General features: G+C 40.3%; 1 protein-coding gene across 4 annotated transcripts; it reads right to left on the bottom strand.

Moving 5' to 3' along the window:
* Positions 1-1,128: 1,128 nt before the first annotated feature.
* Positions 1,129-24,518, bottom strand: stat4 (signal transducer and activator of transcription 4). 4 transcript variants are annotated; one of them, XM_076263287.1, is made up of 24 exons: positions 24,429-24,518; positions 23,632-23,760; positions 22,793-22,928; positions 20,289-20,387; positions 19,214-19,306; positions 18,422-18,500; positions 17,122-17,207; positions 15,933-16,084; positions 14,936-15,094; positions 13,700-13,792; positions 13,488-13,547; positions 13,121-13,141; positions 12,617-12,710; positions 12,429-12,470; positions 11,687-11,770; positions 10,123-10,221; positions 9,475-9,610; positions 5,612-5,664; positions 5,074-5,168; positions 4,506-4,642; positions 3,104-3,295; positions 2,837-2,888; positions 2,399-2,501; positions 1,129-1,745 (listed from the first exon to the last, which is right to left on the bottom strand). In XM_076263287.1, exons 2-24 carry the CDS (start codon positions 23,757-23,759, stop codon positions 1,731-1,733), a joined length of 2,208 nt encoding a protein of 735 aa, XP_076119402.1. In that variant the 5' UTR covers position 23,760; positions 24,429-24,518; the 3' UTR covers positions 1,129-1,730. The 4 variants fall into 4 exon arrangements, with proteins under 4 accessions (XP_076119402.1, XP_076119401.1, XP_076119400.1 ...); XM_076263286.1 differs by having other exon boundaries at positions 3,092-3,295; XM_076263285.1 differs by having other exon boundaries at positions 17,122-17,228.

Here is a 24,518-nt window from a genome sequence, read left to right on the forward strand (position 1 = left end):
AGCACAAGTGACGGAAAATAGCTGTTATCCTCACACCGTAGGCTACCACTCATCATCCTCATTTTTGCTCTCTGCAGCCGCACCGTGGTGACAATGAGAGCAGCTGGCAAATTATGAGTACGGGTAGACTAAATCACGCGGTTTCCGAGAAACCGAAAGTATAGAATGCAACAGTATGACACGGAGAAACGAAAGTTGGCTTCGTCCCATGTTTTTCAGTCATCATCTGTCGTTATCCAGCCGCCCTGCAATTCTACCCCATGTGATACAACAAGATAGCCTAGTTTGGCTTCGACGACAAGAGCTGTAGACTATAATATAGCCCTATGTGTGTTTAGGTTGTTTCAGTTTGTTTTGCAAACTACCAACGGCTGAAAGGATTTGTATTCATGCGTGTAAACATTTAGAAAGTTATTAATTAATACATTAAGGCCTATTGTATGCGAACGCAGTTGGAAAAAAAAGAAAAGAAATAAAAGAAATAGGCTACAAAAAGTCAGCCACATATTCAAGGCCATCCCCACCGAACATTTTCACTCGATGTAACTTACCGCATGAATAAATTGAGGCATTGTAATTTATAGTAGATGTAGTAGTCAATCCATTGATTAATTTAGTTTTACCTACACATTCATGTTTAAGTTACACTGTCTGTTTCCAAATTAAATTACTTTCAACCATATTAAATGCTATAATTTATACTATTATTTAAGATAGATTAGTGTGAGTGAAATTAAGATATTTTCAGAATGATGTGTTTCTTATAGGTAAAGATAACAGAAATGTTTGGCAAACTGTTGCGGTAGGCCTAAACTTTTTTTAGGCAATGTTTCAGCAAATTTGTAGCAATGTCATATGCAAATTAGGTTTGTCACTAGAAGCTCACTAAAAGTCAGTGGTGCACAAAGTGGGTATGCGCTATGAGGGTGCATAGAGGCGCAGCACCATGGGGTGCCAAAGTGATGGTAAAAATAAATAAATTAATAACTAAATAAAATACTTATTCATTACCAACCAACATATGGGTAAAGAAGTAACCTGACCAGCAACCTTATGCAAATATGGATTGTTGCTTTGCCTGCAATTGACAGTTGAATATCCATGGCAAATATTGGTGTTTGAGGCATATTGTTTTTAATAGTTTTATTATAGTTTATAGTTTAAAAATAAACACTTTTGTATAAACAGACAACCTTTAAAGCACCCAGGTCAACATAATGAGAACGTCAACACAGCCATTGTAAATATTAAATGATAAAACAAAATGTCACCAAGAGTATTATGTAACTGGTTACAGAATCCTGGAGAAAAGGATGGACACATACTGTATATATATATTGGGTTCATCGTGGCTTTTTCCAGCAATGCCAGATTTGTTTGTCTAAAGAATAGTAAATTATTTTTGATTGTAAGGCTCTTTTAAGCACCCCGATGATTGTCAAGCTCAATGTGACATTGTTCTTCTTTCTTTGTTGTTTTTCTTCCTTTTTGAATTGCAAATCAATCTTAACTCACATGCCACATTCCACTTTCCACAGTCACATTCAAAGCCATTTAAACTAAATGATCACATTTTGACATATTGGGCATATCACGTTACAAACAAGGCCTTCCGCAAGGGAACGAGAAAAGAGAAACATGTCATGCAAGCCTCCAGTCCATCCATCAGAATGTGCAGTTGTAGCAGAGATCTCAACAGAACATTTCTCAGAACTTTCTCTTTGTCAGGACTATGGTGAACTGATCTGAAACAAAATCAAGAGTTGGTAAAATATTAAAAACCATGTCTGAAACGTGTTAGTTATGGCAAAGTTGTGGCTTTTGCAAGTTCCCTTGTGGACACAAATATTTGGCCAGGGTTAAAGATCTTTTAAGAAACATATATTTGAAATACCCACACAAGATGAGGAATCTAACCTCATGGTTGAATGGAAAAAGTAATTAATTGTTACCAGACAGTGAGAAAGGGGCTTTTAGGAAGAACAAGCACAGAAGTGCTGAACTACTCTCACATGGTCTATTTTAAAACCCAGTAAGACTTGAATGTCTGCCAGTACCAGATCTGAGTGAAACAAGAATTTGCCTCTGTAATTTGTCAGGGTAAGCATCTGTTTTAAATTCAAAAGTACTGACTAAAATAGAGGAATTGATCCTTGGTTCCAGCAAGAATAATCTAGAAGAGATTTTTGGGTATAATTAAATTTCAAAGATGATTTAACTAACATAACCTGATAAGTCAGAAAATCAATATCAATTCAATCCAGTTTTAGTTATGTAGCCCCTTAACATAAGAATATGTCTCAAATTTTTCTACAGGCCCAGCTAGAACATGAACCTTTATCCTCGAGCCTCCATATCATACAGTAGGAAGCTGAGGGTTTGAGGATGAAGAACTTACAGCAGCCATCTCAAACGGGCTCAGGGTCTGGCTGAGGGCATCGAACATGCCAGGACTCATGGGTGGCTCTGGGGAGGAACATGTTGGTGTCGTTGCATGGGTTCTGTACACATCAATAAACCGTTGGACAAATGAAGGACACAAATACAAGGAGAAGTTAGAGTGTGAACAATAACATACAGTACGAGGATTATAATGAATTAGAGTGACTGACAATGTATTGAAAAATGAGTTATTCTGGGATAAATCACTACAAACAGTATATACTCCCTCTATTAGTCTATAGTCTTCGATAGTCTATACCACAATATCTGCTGATGTTTGGTGTTCAACTGAAGTGGTATAGTGTATGTTTTACTTTGAAATCTTGAGTCATCACCCACTTCTCTCTCTCTCTCTCATTCTCTCTCTCAGATAAATGAAACCATGTGTACTTACATTGAGGTTAGAGTGGAGATTGGAATCAGAGACATGGGAAAGTATGGAAAAACTGTTGGAAGAGGAACAATGAAACCTGTTTAATGGCTGGATAACACCAAGGATCAATACCTACAAAGAGAACAACATCTCTAAGTAGGAGATACAGTAACTGTGTTGACAATTGTCAGGAAATGAATTTAGTCTGTAAATAATTAAACAGGTGTAAAATTAAATGTCTGAAAATAAGAAATGGTTTCTGCCAAAGTCGCTCACTGTGAATCTTGCCTTTGCTCTGCTGACTGTTATAATACTTCCCAAATGCCTCGTCTTTGGGAATATCGGGATACAGGAACTTGAGAGGGTTTTCCGGCACAATGCCATCCGCAATAACCTTGTAGTCCCGGATGATGTCAGGAAATGGAAGAGCAGAGAGTCGGTTCTTTGTGTAGGGTTCCACTGAGATGAACTTGGCCTCCCCTGTGGAAGTGGGATCTGGTTAATGAATACCCCATGACAACAACCGTTGCAAAATGTAAAAAATAAAATTAAAAAATAAAAAAAAAACTCTACAAATAAGGCAACAGTGTTTGGTCTGTACAGAACCACAGCAGCCGCGCTGGTAAGTATGGCCTGAGTATGGCGTGAGTATGGCGTGAGTATGGCCTGAGTATGGCGTGAGTATGGCGTGAGCCGCTGGAATGTGGGGCACCGGCCTGCTCGGGATTCCCCTCCAGCAGGCTCCTCCTAGCTCTCTTTTCTGAGGAGCTGTAACATGCGTGAGTTACAGACACTCATATAATATATAATTCAGGCTACATTCCAACCCAAACACCAGCATCACAGAACAATTGCTTTTTTGTCAGCTAAACGACATTCCATGCCTTTCCATGCCAAATGACAGGAATTGTATTAGCAAACATAGTGTTGAGTTGCTGAGACAAAAGACTGAGCTATAACCAGAGCCATATGCAAAGCTGTTTTATGTTCACACACCAATGTGTTGCTGAGTTCACATACTGAACTGCTAGAGGCTGTAGGCTACATTCACTGAACTTTCCAGTAAGGCTGAAACTGATTTTTCTACTGGTACTGGATATCCCCTTAAGGCTCCGGCACATAGACGCCGAAATAAGTGCAGCACACTCCGCTTTCACAATTCAGTTACTTAGATTCCATTGTTCTCAATATAACCCAGCACACCGCTGCCTTGTTGTGGACACACAAAAAAAAATCGCTCAATAAAATCCATTGTTTATCCCATGCTTATCACGTTCAAATGGTGTGTACTGTATGGGCAGGTGACAGAAAGTGTCAGCGCACTCGTGTCGGTGCCATTACGTGCTATGTGTGTATGTCATTTCACAGTTTTCTGCAACAATGTCTACGTGGCAGACTGATTGTCTACTGTAGGTGACAGACTGATCTGGTAGTGTGTGCCATCCACATTCGTAGTGCCAGACTGTACTTGCAAATGTACCCAAATGACGTAACAGACGTGTTGTTTGTTGTGTTGTTTCCAGGGTTGCAGAACGCAGCATTTCCCACCCAAAGCTCCTTGATTACTCCATTTCAACCCTCTCTGCTATTACCACAATGTTCTTGTTACCATGGTTAAGTTTTTATCCGCTTCCTGATTTTAGCCACTGAGCAGTGTCTCGTGCTTCCTGGAGACTCAGCACTCGCTCACCGTTGTCGGCCTGTTCCACCCAGGTGAAGGTGATCCCGCCCAGGTGGCTCTCACTGAAGCGCAGCAAGAAAGTTCCGGAATCTTTCTCCCTCAGAAGGGCGCGCTCCGTCTCCTTGCTCACAAAGCCCATTATGTTGCTGTGGTAATCAAAGCCAGAAAATATTGGGGCAGAAAATATTTATTTTGCACAGCAAAAACTACGAAAGTGTGTTTGCAACAGATACAGGTATGACGTTGATTGGAGCGTGATGAACGACGCTTCTAGTGTATCAGTGTACATTCAAGAAGTAAACAAAGCAGAAAGCAAAGTCAGAAGAATAAGCAGTATTCTCTATCAGCACTAGGTGTGGGTGTGTGTGTGTGGGAGTGTGTGCGTGCAAGTGGAGATTGGAAGATTGGAGATTGTGTGTGGGAGTGTGTGCGTGCGTGTGTGTGTGTGTATGTGTGTGCGTGCGTGTGTGTGCGTGTGTGTGTGTGGGAGTGTGTGCGTGTGTGTGTGGGAGTGTGTGCATACGTGCATGTATGTGTGTGTGTTTACAGATGCATGTAATTTGTGCGTGGGCCTCACCCATCAATCCATACAGGAAGCAAGTGCTTCTTAATGAGGTCTAGAATAGAATCCAACCAAATCCAGAAGCTAAACGGCTTCCCAGGAATATTTTCCTGTATAAGAAAACACTATTACCAACACAGACTTACGGACATTTAAAATACCCTCAATGCCACAGAACCAATTACAATACCCTCTCCCCCTTACCAGGATCATGGGTGATAATAATTTATCTTTAGCCTCACAACAGGGACAAGAAAATCTTATGCTCATCAAAATGTTATTATGTTCAGATGAGAATTGAAAGTCTAACATACAACTGAAATCATCCACATTCTATGAAGATCAAAAATCTAGTTGGTATTGTTTTTAGTATAAAGAGACTTACGTTTTCTCAGCAAGATCATTTTGACAATTTAATGGACAGCCTATCTTATTATAATATGTCTTATCAAAACAAATGTACAAGTTTACTTGTTTTATGTGCAATGATGCTTATTTGTAGCAATTTGTGTTGTATCTGGAGGGTCACTTCACGGTGTAGTGGAGAGCTCACCTTGCAGAACTTGGACCAGGACACCTGACAGTCATTGTGTGCTGGTTGCTGGCCTGCAGGTGCAAGCAGAAACACTCCTTTACACTGAAGGCCTGACATCACAGAATGTTGTGAGAACGATGTTGGGAAACCATAACTAACCATCCAACCAACCATTTTAAATAGCTCTGTAAAACCTGCATTTTACTTTTGAATTATGATGACTTCATCATAATTATTATTATCCATAATAAAAATACAAGGCATTTTATCAGCGTTGTGGAAGTTTTATGAGAGATTACAGGTTTTCTACAAACTCTGTGAATTCTGAAGGAAACTGCAGAAACCATGATATATGTATGCATGTGGGAGACTTGAATGAACACAAAAAGTGTGTTTTTGAAACTGTCATTTTCGTAATTCATTATGTAGGAAAAACTGCCGTCATGGATGTGCACATGCACACGTGCACACACACACACACACACACACACACACACACACACATGAACACACACACACCATTAGCACCCTTACACACACACACAAACACACTCTTATACACAAAAGCAAACTTACACATGCATACACTCATCGAGATGGAGACAAATTGACAAGCGAGATTTAGTTTTGCGAAGAGAATGTGTAGGACTGAGCGGCGGTCATATTTTGTACCACTATGCGGTACATCTAGCTTATCGCTGGCGTTACTTATGTTACTCTGTGGCAGAGATGGCAAAAGTACTCACTTCCCGTACTCAAGTAGAAGTACAAATACTTGTGTTAAAAAATACTCTGGTAAAAGTAGAAGTACTGATTTAAGTTCTTTACTCAAGTAAAAGTAACAAAGTACAGGCTTGGAAATGTACTTAAAGTATAAAAGTAAAAGTAGTCTTGTGAATGACAACCATTTTTTATGCAACAGTACCTGGACCACACAAATAGAGTGCAAGAGTGCCAGTCTCTCTCATGTTTGATGATGGTGGAGGTTATAACAACAGTATGACAATTTGTCACTCAAATTTTCGCTATTAGGCCACTCAAAAATAGGCTCAATCACTAGAAGTGAAAAATGTCAATCACTAGAAGTATTTTAACATTATGTTTTGTTTTGCTAATGCTTAGGCCTTCCTGTGGTTTTGATCAGCCTAATAATCTCTGAAATGTCAATTGTAAACACTATGGGCCCTATCATGACATTCTAAAGTGCATCGTCACTCGTCAAAAGTCTATTCAAATTTAGTAGGATGTCCAGTTCACATTGGGAGGGGTTTCGTTCTCAAAAGTGGAGCGCATGGCGTAACAAGGTGTTCCTAGGTCTTTTAATCAGTCATATGGGTGTGTTTGGGGCGTAACATCATTTTAAACCAATGACAATGACATCTGTCATTCCCTTTAACGGCGCAATGCGCGATATGTCAAATAAATGCATCGGTATTTTGGCATTCAACGGCGCATTTGAAGGAGGCTGCTTGCGAGACCGTATGGAATAGTCATTCTTAAACCATGCTTTACTAAAACCTAGCATAGCCTTCACGCATTTGCACTCGTCTATTATTTGAACTCATTGGCAAAGTGAAACTAACTTCACCAAGGAGTCAGTCAACGACAAGACAGTTATATGCAGTTACTTTCACTATTGACTGACAATGGGTTACCATCGAAAACATAGGCTGGAAAAAGCAACACTTACCCTAATGTTGCTCAAATGACTGAATAAAACAACATTTATCCTTCAGAGGAGTTGCTTATATCTCGTGACAGTGCGTCTTCAGCTGTGCTCCATACGTGTCTCTCGCCTCTCCCCTAATCACTTTTAACCGTCATTACCAATTTGCAAATTATGGTGAATAACTACTCATCATGAGATGTACAGTATTTCGTAATATCTTTATTCTAATTATGTTTACCATTGTAATCGTGCAATTTGTAATGCTTTGCATGGACGTGCGCTGGTGTGCGTTCATGAATGATAGAAGGATGGTGCTTGCACCTGCCAATATGACTGTTGACATTCGCTCTTAAAATAGCATATGAACAACTCGCCATTGACTTCTGACCAGGTTTAGGTGGTGTATGATAGCGATTTTTAGACAATGCGCCAGGTCCCACCCTAGGTTGTTAATTGCCACACCACTGGGCGCAATGCTTAAAAAATAATCGTGCAAAATAACGAATTCAACTTCGCGCCGGTGAATAACGAACTTTACGCCATGCGCTGGTGACCCAAAATACAGCCCTAAGGTCAAATGTGTTGAAACTGGCATGCCAACAGAACAGACATTTATCGGCTTTGAGGTATAATAAAGTGTCTAGCCTTGTAAATTCACATTAACGTCACATCCATAACGCACCATTAAAGATTTTAAATGTAAGCAAATGGCACAATTTGTTCATCATACTTTACATTGATATAAATCAGCTTTGCACAGACACTTTGGACATGTATGTGTAGCATGTGTAGCAGACACTTTGGACTGTATGTGTAGCATAAACTTTTGGTAACACTTTACTTGACAGTATTGACATAAGAGTGATATGATACTGTCATGAACACATGACACAAAAATCGAATGACACTTCATGAGAGAAACGTTAGGTCATAAACGTTTATGACTTGTTTATGACACGTTCCTGACAGTGTCATGTCACTCTTATGTCGATACTGTCAAGTAAAGTGTAACCAAACTTTTCCTATCAAACGTTATGAATATGACATGGCCATGGAACTTGATGACTTATAAACAAGAGCCTTACAAATGTAAGGAGCTGTGTCTTAGGCAAGCTGAGCATAGATATTGCTCTACCATTCCCTTGTCAATCTGGAATTTGTTAAATGCTAACAATTTGTTGGAACCTTGAGTCCATTTATCCCCTTTCTAAATATGTATAATATTGCCATGTTGTAACGGAGTACCGTCACTACAGTTGAGTATGCGCTCTGACTGCGATACCAACGGGCCTGGCTCATTGGCGTTGCGGTCAAGCTGCAGGGTTAATGCCCTGGAGACCCGGGTTTAAGACGTGGGGTCACTGCTCTCTCCCTTCGCTACACATGTGAAAAATGTTGTTTCTGTATTGCACACCATATTTATGATGTAAAAAGAGTGTAATTCTCCATCAGATTCAATCAGGTCAGTTACAAACAATAAAATATAGACCTAAATGAACATTTTAACAACAGTTCTATTTGTGTGTGTACAACTATTTTTTTTCCATGGTAAGGATGACCTTTGCATGGAATAGCCCACATGCAAAATTCACATTTCTCACGTTAGACACATTTAATTGTTCTTAATAATCTGCAGCGTGACACAGCGAGACTGCGCACACCACTTCATGTCTGTCAGCACCACATATTTGTTTTCCCAGATGATGCTTCCGATTGTTGGGAATATCCCACGCGCTATCGGCATGCCCAAACATGAAACCCGAGACGAGAGTCTGCCTGACATGTAATCAGCATGGAAAAAAAACACATTGTCCTGTGGTGTTTTACTAAGCCATGAGGGCACCAGTGATAAAGAACATAAATGTTGCCGTCATTTGGTCAGCATCTCAATAGTTTATGTTAATCATTTATAACTCAAATTATGTCTTATTTTGTTGGCTGGTGTAAAACTGTAATTGAACAGATTCATGCAACTAAAAAAAAAAAACACAGAAAGACTTCAAAGGAACCTGACCTAAATCAATTCCTTACTGGTGTTAGTAAACCACTATTGGGGGTTAAGAACCAACATGTGAAACAAATCATCCTTCATTAGCAAGTACACATGTACACAAAGTACACTAAATAAGTACACAAAGTAATGTTTAGTTAGCGCACAAAAACAGATGCGTTGCAGTAGAGTGACGTTACGTGGTGCAGCGGTCCGACTCACCCAGGAGTTTTTCTCCCAGCATGCTCAGCTGCTCCTTGTTGAGGCCACGTCCGGCGAAGGACGAGAACTGCCAGCTGAGCACCTCGGAGAGCTGGCTCCATGTGCCCCTGGGAGGGCTACTGAAGAAACTCAGGTTCTGACGGAACACAGGACAAGAGAGGTGAGAGAGAGGTGAGAATAGTGTGTGTGTGTGTGTGTGTGTGTGTGTGTGAATGAGAGAGATCGAGGTGAGAAAAGGCTGTGAGAAAGAGTTTATGAGATGTGTGTGTGTATGTGTCTCAACTTTCTGGTCTAATGGCGATGCCTATCAATTTATAATTACCCATGGTTCCCCTGTGTGTGTGTGTATGTGTGTTTAAAGGAGAAAGAGAGAGAGAGAGAGAGCACAGCAGTCAACAATGCATTTGTAATGTGGTGTGTGTGTGTGTGTGTGTGTATGTGTATGTGTATGTGTGTGTGTGTGAGTGAGTGAGAGCTGTAAACGATGCACATGCAGTGTAATTGATATGTATGACTTGGTTTGGAATCTGAAAATTGTGTGCTGTTAATGTGTGTGTGTGTGTGTGTATGCTTACAGTTTGGCCATCAACTGTATTGTGTGCTAAGTGCACAAGGTTTTTGAAGTGCACGTGCAAGTATGATTATTACCTCCGGCTCATCAGTCAGCAGGTTATACCACATGACCGAGGCCCAGCCAGCAGGGAGCTGGCTCACGTTGGAGATCACCACCAGAGGCAGGGAGCACGTCTGAGGAGAGAGAGGACGGATGAGGGAGAGAGGGACAGAGAAAGAGGATGAGGAAGAGAGGGACAGAGAGGGAGGATGAGGGAGAGAGGGACTGAGAGAGAGAGAGGATGAGGGAGAGAGGGAGGATGAGGAAGAGAGGGACAAAGAGGGAGGATGAGGGAGAGAGGGACAGAGGGAGAGAGGATGAGGGAGAGAGGGACAGAGAGAGAGAGAGGATGAGGGAGAGGGACAGAGAGAGAAAGGATGAGGGAGAGAGGGACAGAGAGAGAGAGAGGATGAGGGAGAGAGGGACAGAGAGAGAGAAAGGATGAGGGAGAGAGGGACAGAGAGAAAGGATGAGGGAGAGAGGGACAGAGAGAGAGGATGAGGGAGAGAGGGACAGAGAGAGAGGACGGATGAGGAAGAGAGGGACAGAGAGGGAGAAAGAAGAAAAGGAGCTTAGTTTGAGTTCTAGACTAGATCTAGTCTCTATAAAATGTTACACGTTCATAGAGATCCAGTCTATATAGCGTTACAAAACGTGAACTGTCATGCATGCATATGTACAGTATGTTTCAGCATACAGATGCATGACAGCTACACTACTCTTTGACTATTGCCCTTCTATGCTTTTATTTGCTATTACTGTTTGCTTTTGTTTATGTAAAGCACATTGAATGACTTCTGTTTATGAAATGCGCTATATAAATAAACTTGACTTCATTGACTTCATTGGCATATTTTGCAAATTGTTTATTGTCACATGTCACATGAGTTGCAGTATGACCATTCAGATTGAGGTCGCATTGCAAAAAGACCTGTATCTCATTTAGGAACACATATGGAAGTGGCCCAAATCAGAATAAAAAAAGTCAGATTCCATATGACTTGAGCTGTTCACACTGTTATGACCAAATAAGATATGTATCATATCAACTGAAAAAATCAGATTTGGCCTGGTAATGATGTCTATTAATACTCATATACTATACATACTTAACTCTACTTATCTCTGTAGACATGTCATCTGGAAAACCTGTATTTATCCAACTATACACTGTACATTTTTAATCTGTACTGTCTACACAACTGCACAGAATACCATACTCTACCTGCACTTGGTACTTAATGCTTCTTTGCACTTCTGGTTGGATGTCAACTGCATTTCATTGACTCTGTACCTGTACTCTGCTTGAATCTAATCTAATCTAATGTGAACATACTGTAGCCATGGTGACGTAGAGACATTACTTCATACAATGGCATCCATATCAGCAGAAAATACAACTTAGCTGAATGTTAAGGTGTCAATAGCTTAGTACATGTTGTGGCTTGTAGTTGGTAGTAAGAGTGGTTGTAATACTGAAGACCTTAAGATCGAAAGTAAAAAGAGAGTGAGAGCCCCACCTCTAGGAGGAGGTGTGAGCATAGACTAGAACTGTTCTATATATACAGTCTATGGGTGTGAGAGAGTGAGGGGACTGACCGCCAGGTCGATGGTCATTCCCTGCAGACAGAACTGGGCTTCAAAGCTGAGAGAGTGAAGCTCCTCAGTCACAGTAAGGGGGCCCTGTAGAATACACACGCACACACACAGACACACACGCATACGCACACACACATGCACACACACACACACACACACACACACACACACACACACACACACACACACACACACACACACACACACACACAAGAGAATGAGAAACACATACACATAAACAGTGAGCATTCAAGTGGCTGGGGACTGAACAATAAAATTAAAAAACATTTCTTTCCTGGGACATTTTGCCTGGACATATTTACATTATGTGGATATGGAAAAGAATGTCCATTGTGATGGATATCCCAATAGTTATCATGTATCTGTCCCTGTGTTTTTGTGAGGCCATCCTAAAAGCCACCAGCGGGGTAAACAGGTTGCTTACTGTATCTCCTTAAACAATCAGTGAATGTGGTTTTATTTTGGCAAACTGTGCAATGTCGCCCTCTACTGTTTAGTGTTTACGTGTAGTCGGGGTGAAAGTTGAAAAGAGAAGAGCAGAATTAGAAGTAGGAGTGAACACATGAATAGCTGGAAGATTAACTGACAAAAACATATAGATAAACATACCTAAGAAATTAACATAGCCATGTACAGTCCATCCATACATGATCTGAACTAATGTTCAGTTTTACTCATGTCAAACCAAACTGTGACAAAAAAAATAAAGTGAATGTCTTACCTCATTTCCCTTTGTGCCACTAAACTTCTTTTCCTTCAGTTGCTGCATTGACAGAAGTGATCAAAGTCATTTTTAAAAAATATCTCCCTTTTAATGGCACATTTATGTTCACATGCAGTTACTACACCGTACATTAAGGGATATACATGTATGCTGTGTAAACATAGTGTTTATTAAAGGCAGATTACCAGGTGTCTGAACTCCACTGAGAGGCAGCCATTGGAGGACTCCTCCACGTCCATCACCTTTGTGTTTTGGGTCAGGATAAAAAACTGCCTATTCCTGAAATGGAAAGAAAAGTACAAAATAACACACAAGACTAACCACTAGTTGTGCTATATGAACATATTCATTTGCATGTGTTCATTTGGCAGACGTGTTTATCCAAAGTGACTTACGGCAACAGAATAACTTTTAAGATATTAACATTTAAGTATTTTTACATTTAAACTCTAAAGCTACAGTTGCAGTATTAGAATAGCATTTAACACTTAAGCATTCACCTATTCACATTTTCATACATATTCACAGAACAACTGTTTAGGCTAATTAGATAAATAGCATTTACAGATGTTTACAGCTAATATGACTGTGTTATGTAAGTGCTGCTGAGTGCTATGTGTTATGGTGCCCCTGTGTGACCTGCTAAGTGAAACTGGTCTAGAAGAAAACAGGAAGTCAGTGATACTCACACTTTGCCTGGTGGCGGATCCCTGCACACACAACATTAAACAAAAACAACAGAATCACCATCTACAAAATCTTGTGGTATATCCGTTCTCACATGTGTTACTACTACAGGTGTGTGACGTTACATTTTCATGTGATGTGTGGTGTGTGTGTGTGTGTGTGTGTGTGTGTGTGTGTGTGTGTGTTTTTACTACATGTTACCGTGCAGGCTCTACTGGTTCATTAACGGGTGTGTGAGGTTACATTTTCATGTGATGTGTGGTGTGTGTGAGCGTGTGCAATACTGTGGGCAAAAACTGGTCTGATGGCGATAGGTAAGCGCCAATTCACGCAACCAGATAAATTTTAAGGAAAGGCAGAGGCACTCACTTGTCAAATGTTGTCTTCACTTTTAGCTGGTAGTCCACCTCTGGCAGTTTCACCAGTAACCTACGCCACAGGCGTCAAACAAAGGAAAATATTAACCACCACCAACTGTAGTGCTTGGAAAATTAGTCCCACATAACTGATGTGGAAAGAGAGAGTTGTTCTATTTCAATTGATGTTGCATGGTGTGAGACATAAAGAGGTCCATTGCGTACCTGACCTTGGTGGTGAACTGCACTTGTGTTTTGATGATAAGTGGTTTCTGTGGGTGTGTGGGCATACACGGTTGCTTTTCCACTACGAAGGAACTACAGACAAGACGGACAAGAGCATCATTGCTTGGTCAAAAAAAAAAACAACAAAAAAAACATCACACAGGTTGACTATTCTACCAGTGCCACATTTTGCCATGCTTCTCTCTCTCTAGGTATTTTGGTAGGTAAGTAACCTAGATAACCAGTAGGTAACCTTTGAAGTCCACCATTTTTGACAAATGCTGTTACTCTGCATTTTTGGCATGCGCACTGGTTGAGAAGCTCAAAAAATAAGCTCACAGCTTTAATGTGAACAAAGGCCTGTACCGTCTCTCTCACCAAGAACATACAAAGGTTGTTCACACTTTCTTTTTTCCCCCATCAGAAGCGAGGCACCAGAGAGAGGGCTCCACCCTTGCACCTTTCTCTTTCTGCTAAACACCGATTCAATGCCAGTAAAAACCAACTGGGTCAATTTGAAAGGTGGGCGTCTAAAAATAGACGCGCCCGGGTTCTGAATTTTTTCATGTTTGATGACATAACCTTGCTGTGCCAGTCTGGTGAAATAGTGGTGCTTTTCTGCCAGTCAAAAAGTGGGACAAGAAATAGAGCAAATACCTCCAGAATCAATCCGAAACAACTTTCGGAGTGTGAGGGCGTTTAAGTGTGCCATGAACGAAGACACAAGGGGAACAATGCAGACAGGGGAAATTCTTGGATTTAATTTCACCTCAATAGCTCGGGGTGGTCCCAGCTGATGTAAGCAGTACTTCCATCACCACATGATAAATACCAGGTTGGTGACAGAAATCAAATCAATTCTCTTCACCCATAGAGAACAACCTTGGATAAACAGTGTGAAGCACATGGCATGATGCAGCAAAATCCAACAAACGCGGCCAGACAGCTAGTTCTGTGGTCTGTATAATCAGCACAACTGTACCACCACAGAGGGGATATTGTGCATTTGTTATTGTATCATTCAGATGGTCATTCCCCCAAAACCGCTTTAGGTTTGGTCAGGTTAATTGAATGTAATCCTGCAAAGCTACCATCCACCGTACATTTTTCTACCTTTTGTTAACCTGATATATACTGTATATATAACCTGTTAATCTATTAACCATTTTTTTTGGCATTCAACAAAGTTGAATCTGACATAGTTTATAACACTTATGTCCAGTAGTTCCACTGTACCTTTTGATGAGGTGATAGATGAGAAATTTGACCTGCTCTTCCATCTGTGGTTTCTGTAAGGGGATGGGATCACTCTCATAGGTGACTTTGTGGATGAGTTCGCCCAGTTTGTCCAGTTGCCGTTTGATCTGAAACAAGCTCTGTGCTGTCAGGGTGAACCTACGAAAAGAGAACAAAGAAAGCTATACATTACAATGTACAGTCCTAACATTGTGGGAATGGTTAACATTCACAAACTTCAGCTAGACTGAGTAGAGAAATGTATTTTGTGAGACAACCATTTCGTCATTGTGTCTTGTGTTTTGTCTAAAGGGCCTCAGTAAGCAATTCTTATTGTACAGACTTAATTGCCTTCTAGAGACATTCCCTTTGGCGGTTTTGGAGCCAGGATAAAGTTTTGGCCCATCAGATGACTAAAGGAGCTATTTTAAAGATTGTTAGTGTAGGATGTCAGTCAAACAAGAATACACAAGTGAATGTCTGGGCAGAAAACTGGGCAACTGGGAGATGGAGGAACATAATTCACAGCTACAAATCATATATCCCAAAATACCCTCCATGTATTTTACATGAGGGCATCTTCTACCCAAACCAAATCAAATTCAATTTCATTGCAAAATCTATTTGATTTAATCTAAACACATTCAATATACTCTGAGACCTTTTGTAAAAAGTAAAACTATAGTATAATCAGATTGGATATAGTAAAACTATAGTATAGTCAGATTGGATATAGTAAAACTATAGTATAGGCAGATTGGATATATTGCCCTGCACTGCCCACTGCAATGACACTGTGTAATGACTCCCGTCTGGGCAGGGACAGAAGACTTATCTTCTGATTGGATCTATAACTATAGTAATAATCTAGTAATATGCATACTGTATGTAATTAGTAGGCTACTTCTGTTCCCAACACGTGCAACCTGTGTAGCGTGTCAGAGTAATGCAAACAACTGTCACATCGTGTGTAGTCACTGTGGAGGTCCAGCCGTACCAGTTCTGTAGCTGGTCCATCCCAGTGAGAACCGGACCTCCAATACAGGTGATCTGCTGCCGTCGTTTCCAGTCCATGAGCTCCAAGTTCAGCTGTGTGCTCATCATGTCGTTGATTTCCTTGATGACATCAGCCATCTTGGACAGTATTTCCTGCACAGGGGATCCTTGAAAGATAAGTTCTTCCCAGTTCTAATTCTAGCAACCTTATCTGTTATATATATTATTATTATTATTATTATTATTATTATTATTATTATTAAGGATAAAAGTCAGTGAGTAGCAGTAGTATCTATAGTGATGACAGTCAGTAAGTCCATTTCTGAGGGCCTTGTGATCTCTCATTCAGTGTTGATAGCCATACACAGACCATTAGTTCTGAGGATAGCCCAGAGATCAACAGATATACTCTAAGGCCGGGTTGTCATTTAACCCACTCGTTAGTTATTAAAAGTAGGATCCTGTGGCTGAGTCAGACATAAAGATAAGATATTATGTGCTGACATATTCCTCCACCCACTTATATGTTATCTATGTTCCATTAAAAAAATGTTAGGGGTCAATTATTTTTAAAATTTCCTTTTAATATCATTGATGCTAAAGATTATACACAGCCAGGTTCTAGGTACTGTAGAACCAGAGACCAGCTCTACAGAATCTTTGGTAGAGCCTCAAAACCATCTCAAATTATGACACCACTGACCTTAAAATCAACAGGGTTTTTGGGAATGATTTTTGTCCAACAGCTTATGTAAGGACTTAATGTAGACATCCTTTAGCTGGTGATATACAGTATAAACATATGAGTTCACTCAAAGGGGAGAAGTGGGCATTTTGTTGGTTTATAATGAAGTGCCTAACCCTGGCTGAGATGACCCAGGCTTTTAGCCAGTGAGACATAAATAGGTAAGGTCACAAGGAGGAACACTGAAACATGTTGTGAGGCCCTCATGGAGCACCAAGAGAGAGAGAGAGACAGACAGAGAGAGAGAAAGAGAGAGAGAGAGAGACAGAGAGAGAGGTGGGGGGGAGTGAGGGACAGACAGAGCAGGTAAGTATCACTGCCTCAGTGTGTGAGAGAGAGAGACAGACAGAGATATAGAGAGAGACAGTGTGCGTGTGAGAGAGAGACAGACAGACAGACAGAGATAGAGAGAGAGAGAGAAAGAGAGAGAGAGAGGTGCACTTGCCTTCCGTTTGAAGTCCAGGCGGTTGAGGATCTCCTGGAGCAGGGCCACTTCCTGTTTCATGCACTGTGAGTTCCTCTCCACTGGATCTGCGGACACATGCACAGCCTCTACCCAACCACCACGACTTTTCATATTATCTACTACACCTTTGCTACAGCATTGGATATTGTTTTGTAGTATAATATATTATAATGAAATGTACTCTTAATTCTATATTCCTAGTTTATTCTTGCTTATAGAGCTATCGTTTACAAAATATCAACAGGACATTTTCATCTCTTTGCATCAGTGAAAGATGTAAACGTGTATATACACACATCTGCACTTCTAATTCTCGACATCGCGGCCACGTTATTTCCTCTTGCTGTAAAGCACAGTCTATAAAAACAAAACCTTGTGGTTGTAGCTGTTCATTGAAAACTGAATTACTGAACTATTCTTATGAGCTAGAGCTAGAACGGCAAAAGCGTTACAGTCTTAAGTTGACAACAGCGGGATTGAGAGAGCGCCGCTACAAATGACCAGCTGACCAGCAGTTATCCAATGCATGTGTTTTCACCAGAAGTGGCCAAGATGTCAAGAATCCAGAATGTCAAATCTAGTGAATGACTCCTAACGGACCTCGTGCTGCTCATTCAGTGTGTGTGCAATTAAGAAAAGTTCCTACATGTGTTGAGGAAAAAGAAACATGGTGGCTCACTCAGACTGAGCCATAAACATAAACAATTCAAGCCAATCAGCATGTAGCTCCAGGCGCATGGAAGGGAGGGCTGCAATTCCATTGGCTGTTCTGCTCAAATATCAACAACCTAATAACCTAGCAACCTTTTTGCCAGAGTCATGGGTGGCATTTCAAGTTCATGGTTTAGTGACAAACCTGTGCAATTGTTAACTAATAATTTGTAAATCTTTGTTTTGACTTTGTTTTGCTAGGAGAATGAAGCCATGAAGCTCTTCTAATAGAAGGTTTACAACTTTCTCAGAGTTAAAGATGTTTTCTAAACAAACTTCTGGAGGAGCCCAGGAAGCTTCGCAAAGCCTTCTATCTCCTCGCCTTTCTCCTCCATTTTACTGATAGTCCTATGCTCATAGTCCCATAGCGGGTGTCAGTGGAAATCACTCGCACGTGATCCCCATGTTGGTATCCCAGGACTACTGCCAGGAATACTGCTTATTCTCAGTGCTCAATATCAAACAATCCAATGGGTGAACTAGTGAACCCACATTTGGCACTAATTCTTTGTCAGGATGCCTCCCAAGAACAATGAAGCATTTGAGAAGTGGGATTTCATCTACCAACCTCGCGACTGGAGAGTTTTATAGCGGAAATCAAAGTCATCTTGCATGTCCTCCAGGTATTTCACTGCCTGGTCCATCATCTGTTTGAGATGAGGTAAGATGAAAATATATGATTTCCCGTTAGCAGTTTGTTTGGTCACAGTGTACATCTGAAAATGAGGGCTACCCTAAATTGTACTCCCAGGAATGAAAATAAAGGTTGAATGACAAATTAATAAAGTAAGTAAGTACATTTAATTTATAAAGCACATTTAAACACAGCATAAACTGACCAAAGTGCTGCACAGTGGATAACTAAAAAGACAAATAATACAAGAAAAAACACATTGGACCAATAGTCATAATTCTATAAAACATGAATAAAAGGATACCTTCAATATCAGGGCACACAACACAGACATACAGAGGATGAGCAGGAGTAAGGGAACAAGGAAGGCCAGGGACTAAAAGATGGGTTTTTAGCCTGGATTTGAAGGCAGAAATGGAGGGGGCATATCTAATATCCAGGGGGAGCTGGTTCCACAGACGTGAAGCAGCAACTGCAAAGGCTCTATCACCCCTCTGTTTGAGCCGTGAGCGTGGCACATGCAGAAGCCCTTTCTCTGAGGATCTCAGGGACCTTTGAACTGAGTAGGGCTGTATAAGGTCAGTGATATAGATTGGGGCCAGTCCATTAAGTGCCTTAAAAACAAATAATACAACTTTGAACTGAATCCTAAAAAAAACTGGGAGCCAGTGCAAGGAGGCTGTGTATTGAACAAATTTCACATGCACAAATGTGGATCACAGTTACCTGAACGCTACTCCGAATCACAGCCACGCGGTTGTCCAGGTTCTTCTGCCTTTCGAAGGCTTCAGAATTCTGCATGGACTTTTCCAAAGGCCCCTGTAGTGATTAGCAGAGAAATGAAGACATTCGTGGGATGTGCACTAAACTGTTGACTAAACTTAACTAAACTTGTTACTTCATTGGCAGTGCAGGACTACACAACACAAGAGAAACACAAGAGCCCCAATAATGTGCTTCACTTTAAGTGAAAGCATAAGCAAAACTTTAAATTACACTTAATAATTGGAACAGTAAGTAAGTAAGTAAGTAAGTAAGTAATTGGAACAGCACTATTAATTGAATTAAATATAGTATATTTTACGTCCCATATCCTAGATCTAGTATTTCATGGTACCTGTCTGTATTACAATGCCAACTCGTTATATTATTACCTTTTTGAACAACAGCTTATTTATTTTTTTCCCTTTCATGATGGTGAGGCACAAACCAAGGTATGATTGTTTTTGTGCAACGAAAGGAAAAAAGTTTATTTTGTATCATATAATCAGTCGGTGCATAGCTAAATCTAAATAATGGCACCGTCCTAACAGCCAAATTTCACAGTCAAATGAAGACCAATACAACCATGAGATGACATCAAGGACTGAAGTAAGAAGGCAGAAGAGGGCCTGAAGTTAGAATGAAACGCAGTAAACATGCCAAATCAATATTAAATCTGTTTTACACATGTAGTGTGTTGATGTTGGGTGCCTTGTTGGCCCAAATATAAGAAAACTAACAGAAGGCAGAAGAGGGCCTGAAGTTAGAATGAAAAGCAGTAAACATGCCAAATCAATATTAAATCTGTTTTACACATGTAGGGTGTAGGATGTTGGGTGCCTTGTTGGCCCAAATATAAGAAAAAGGGAAATAGCACAGCTTTTTCTTTCCTTCGTCCATAGTGTGGTCATCTGATTGAGTAGTTTAGAGTGCACTGGCATTGAGACCCAAGGCACACCTTTACCTGTTCCCATAAACCCTTATGAAGACCCAATGTGCATTGAAACATGTGGATTTTCTCACTGTTTGTTTGTTTTACCTGTTCCTGTATGCTGGCTAAAGAGATGATCCTCCTCTCCTCTCTCAGACAACTGGAGATGATCACAGCCACTTGGACTGGGTTGGTCTTATATTTCATCTACAGGACAGAGAGAGCTTAGCTTTAGGTGTGGCCATGTTTGGCTGACTAGAAGTGAGTGTGGTTATGGGGGAAGAGGGACTCAAGATGCACAGAGAGGCTCTAACTGTGCACTGTGTACTGTTACAATGTTATTGTTGTTGGGCTTCAACCGCGATATACCATTTTTTACAGCATCAAAAGTGAAAAGAAGAAAAAAAAAATGATAAGGGGATGAAACTGAAACTAAAACTCCATGTTAGTGTCATACATGTTATAAACACTGCATTACCATTATATTTACATAGAAACATATGCATAATGGTGAGAAACTAAAGTGTTTCCTGTAAACTAAGACTTCAAAGTACCATATTGACTGAGTATTTGAGTATCCTCAATACCTTGACTCAAAGTGAAAGTAGAACATGTTGTAACCAAACTTCCATTCCACACATTTTAAAGGATACTCCCCCAAATGAAACATGATATTTCCTCATATCAATTCATCTTTGAGCTCCCACTACAAAGCAAAACGTCACCCGCATCCAGGTGGCCTCTTGTAGGATCACAACCCTCTCTTTTAATACCCCGTGTAAAGTCCATAGCTTCACCTATCAACCAAAAACACTGACATTTGTCCATCCATCTGTCTGTCTGTCTGTCTATCAGTGCCCCCTCAGAATTTCTCAAGGGAGAAATACCCCAGCCTACATGCAACCACACACAGGCAAAAAAGCCCTGATCATAATCATGATGACTCACACAAACACACACGCGTGTTTGTGTATGTGCGTTTGTGTGTGTGTGTGTGTGTGTGTGTGTGTGTGTGTGTGTGTGTGTGTGTGTGTGTGTGCTGTTTTGCTTCTTGGGGCTGTTTCTTATGATTATGGTTTTAGGCAGAGTCCTGATTCCCTGCTCCCACTCACACAAGGGAATTTTACACCCTGTGGTTGTTTGCTGCTCGTCCGATTTTGACTCATGACGTTGTTTAACTCAAAAACGACATACACCTACTCCCTGTCTGCAGCATAATGCTTGCTCAGTAGAAATAAAAAACAAACCGAGAAGAGAAAAAAAAGAGGGGGGGAAAGAAAAAATCTTGGTTTTGAAATTAGACATGTTTTCTTTGCCTGTGTACTTGAAGGCGTGGAAAGTTCATGTCTATTTTGACAATGTCACTGCAGCTTATGTGATGATGACTTTTTCATTTACAGGAGGAAATCGTGAACTAAACACATGACACACACCACACGAAAGGCTGTCATGCTAAGCAAGCTGCACCTTTGTGTTCTGAACTCTGTGGCATATTCGCTTTCCTACAACATTATACCCTGAAACAACACCGGAGACTGTGACCGCAAGCCTCTCTCTCTTTCTCTGTTGAGGTGTGTTTCCACGGAAGTCACGTCGAATGCAGCAAAAGCATGACAGTGACAAGCTCTGGCCTCAGGGTTACTGAGGTGCCCTAACAGACGTCCTTAAGGGCAGCTTAAGATACTAACTCATGCGTCTTTCACACCTTCACACCTTCCTCCCTAATGATAAAGAATTATCACACCCTTGCACACCTTCCTCCCTAATGATAAAGAACTATAGGGATCTTATGGTATTTTGAGACATGTTTATGTTGATGTTTGTGATATTTCGCAGATGCTTTTGTTACATCAGTTAAAATTTGAAGCTAAAAAAAAAAAGCTTCAAATGAAATTGAAAAGCCTATCTTATAGTATTTTGGGACAGTTGTACTATAAGACTGCATTCGGGTATTACAGCATATCATAGAAGTATTATACACAATAGAACCACTATAGAATCGGATAGTATTACAATAGTTTGTTTTCATAAGGGGTCACTCTATCCCTGGGTGTGGGTGATGACATGGAGTGCCAGTAGCTCTTACCTAAAGTAATGGGTTCACCTTAAGAGCAGGTAGAGCACCATAGATTGCTTGGGAGCAACATAAAGTGTCAGCTACATAATTAAATAAAATACATTGAACTGAATGTAAAACAAGGATGTAAAATTGACTATATTGTAAAGCCTTTATGTCTGCATTGGCCTCTTTGATGATGAAACAATTACGATGGTAGTGCACATGACCCTCCTGACCCTGACTGCTACGGTAAAAAAAGATTATGATTCTAAGGGCTAGCGCACAGACAAAAACGTGTTTTCCTGTGTTATCTTTCACTTCCCTAGAAATACTGAGGGACAACTATACAGTCTACACACGGAAATAATCATCAGCAAGTGAGAACTACTCCTTATCAAGGGAAGTTGCATTTCATAGACCCATGCCCATGACAGCAGCACCCTTCCTGAAGGTCTCTAAAAGCCCACTTGAGATAAATAAAAGAATCACCTCCCATTCAGAAAAGACCTCATGAGATATGGTGCAGGTATGTATATGGGTGCACAGTACTCACCTGAAGCTGCTGTGTGATCCTCTTGAGGTTGTGCCGGAGGAGGAAGTTGGGCTCTTGGGAACACTGGCGGTCAAGCTGGATGAGGAGGTTGTTAAACAGCACAGTGGCCATCGACTCGTGGTTGGCGGCCGTTTCCCTGGAGATTGGAGGAGATTTGTGATGTCAAAATGCTGTTTTTTTTACTTCATGTGCTACTTTCTACAGTACACTACAGAAGATACTGTATTTTTTATATATACTGTATATAGCCTATATATATATATATATATATATATATATATAAGCATTTCTGCCAAAATTGTGCCTATTAACTTGTTTTATTTTTATTTTATTCAAAGAAAATTTCTATGATCTATGATAAGCTTATAAATCTTTTCTGAAATGTTTTTGTTTTCACTCCTCACAAGTGCAATGGCTGATGTTTACTTATTCTTTGAAAATCAACCATTCCTCCATGTAACCCTTGCTATTAAATAGTACCTGTTATTAAATAGCAGTTATTTCAAATATGATCTCAGACCACTCCACTCACTGATAGTAATATTTCATTGATATATGTGTTTCACAACCTGCACACAATACCACAAATAGTCATTGCAAGAACAAAATATTGCTATCATAAGAAAAGCATTAACAAGTAGTCACACAAAACTGTCACATTTGTGAGACACACTTTTCCATATTTACAATGCATTTCTTTCATGCATCCATCAGTCTCTAACAATTACACAACTTTAAAATGTTGAGTAGTCACACGTTTTTCATTCATGTGGCAAAAGCTTTATCCAGTTGAGAAAGTGCATTTAATACTCAATGGGGAGTAATGACAGACAACATACCAGTCCTGCCCCTCAATCCAGTTGGCCAACACCTGCCGAGCCTCCATTGGGAAGGTGTCATCATAGAAATAATCCACCTGCTCCAGAAACTTGATATCTAACTGTTGAATTTGCTTCCACTGACTCATTCTGAAAGGCCAGGCAAACATAATATGCATCTAGACATAATCACATAATTACAAGAGAAAACAATGGTGCATTTCAGACTAGCATAGGACTTTATAAGGTGTGCTTGATGATATTCTTACATGTATCTTTTTAACAACAGGCTACATGTAAAAACATTAAACACATTTGATGTTAATATCTAAGATAAGTGACTGCACTGTAGTGACAGTCTACTCTAGGCTCTTGGGAAAGAAGACATTCAAAAATAAAAACAGCTACAAAGAACGCAGACGTATTCTAGTGGAAGACGTTGACATACACAATGCGCATAGTTTCTGCTGTGTGTTGGCAATTGTTGGCAATAGGCTATTATTAAATCCATATCAGCGATTACAGTATATATCCTTATCAAACATGTTTACAATCGGGACTACATAGTTATGCTCTTTTCAAGTAAACCTAACCCACCTGTTAAACGGATTAAAATTGCATTACTAAAAGGTGACAATAGTAGGCTAACACTTCCATTACAATCATAACATTTAGGCTACTAGTGAAACCATATGGGTCTACTACTATTCGTATCGTATTTTGAGTAACTTGATAGATTAAATCGATTAAATAGATTCAGGTAGTCTTTATCACGTGTAGCATAGGTTACAGGAAGCGAAGGCATAAAGTGACACTACCTGCAACTTCACCACTGTAACTCCGTGTGCGTTTTGAGTTCTTCCCCTTCCTGAGTCAGATGCGCCTTCGGCCCTAAATGACAAACTCGC

Source organism: Alosa pseudoharengus, unplaced genomic scaffold, assembly GCF_046254945.1.
Source record: "Alosa pseudoharengus isolate Yale_2024_CS ecotype anadromous, Long Island Sound unplaced genomic scaffold, YU_APseudo_1.1 YU_APseudo_1.1_scf_3, whole genome shotgun sequence".
NCBI lineage: Eukaryota > Metazoa > Chordata > Actinopteri > Clupeiformes > Clupeidae > Alosa > Alosa pseudoharengus.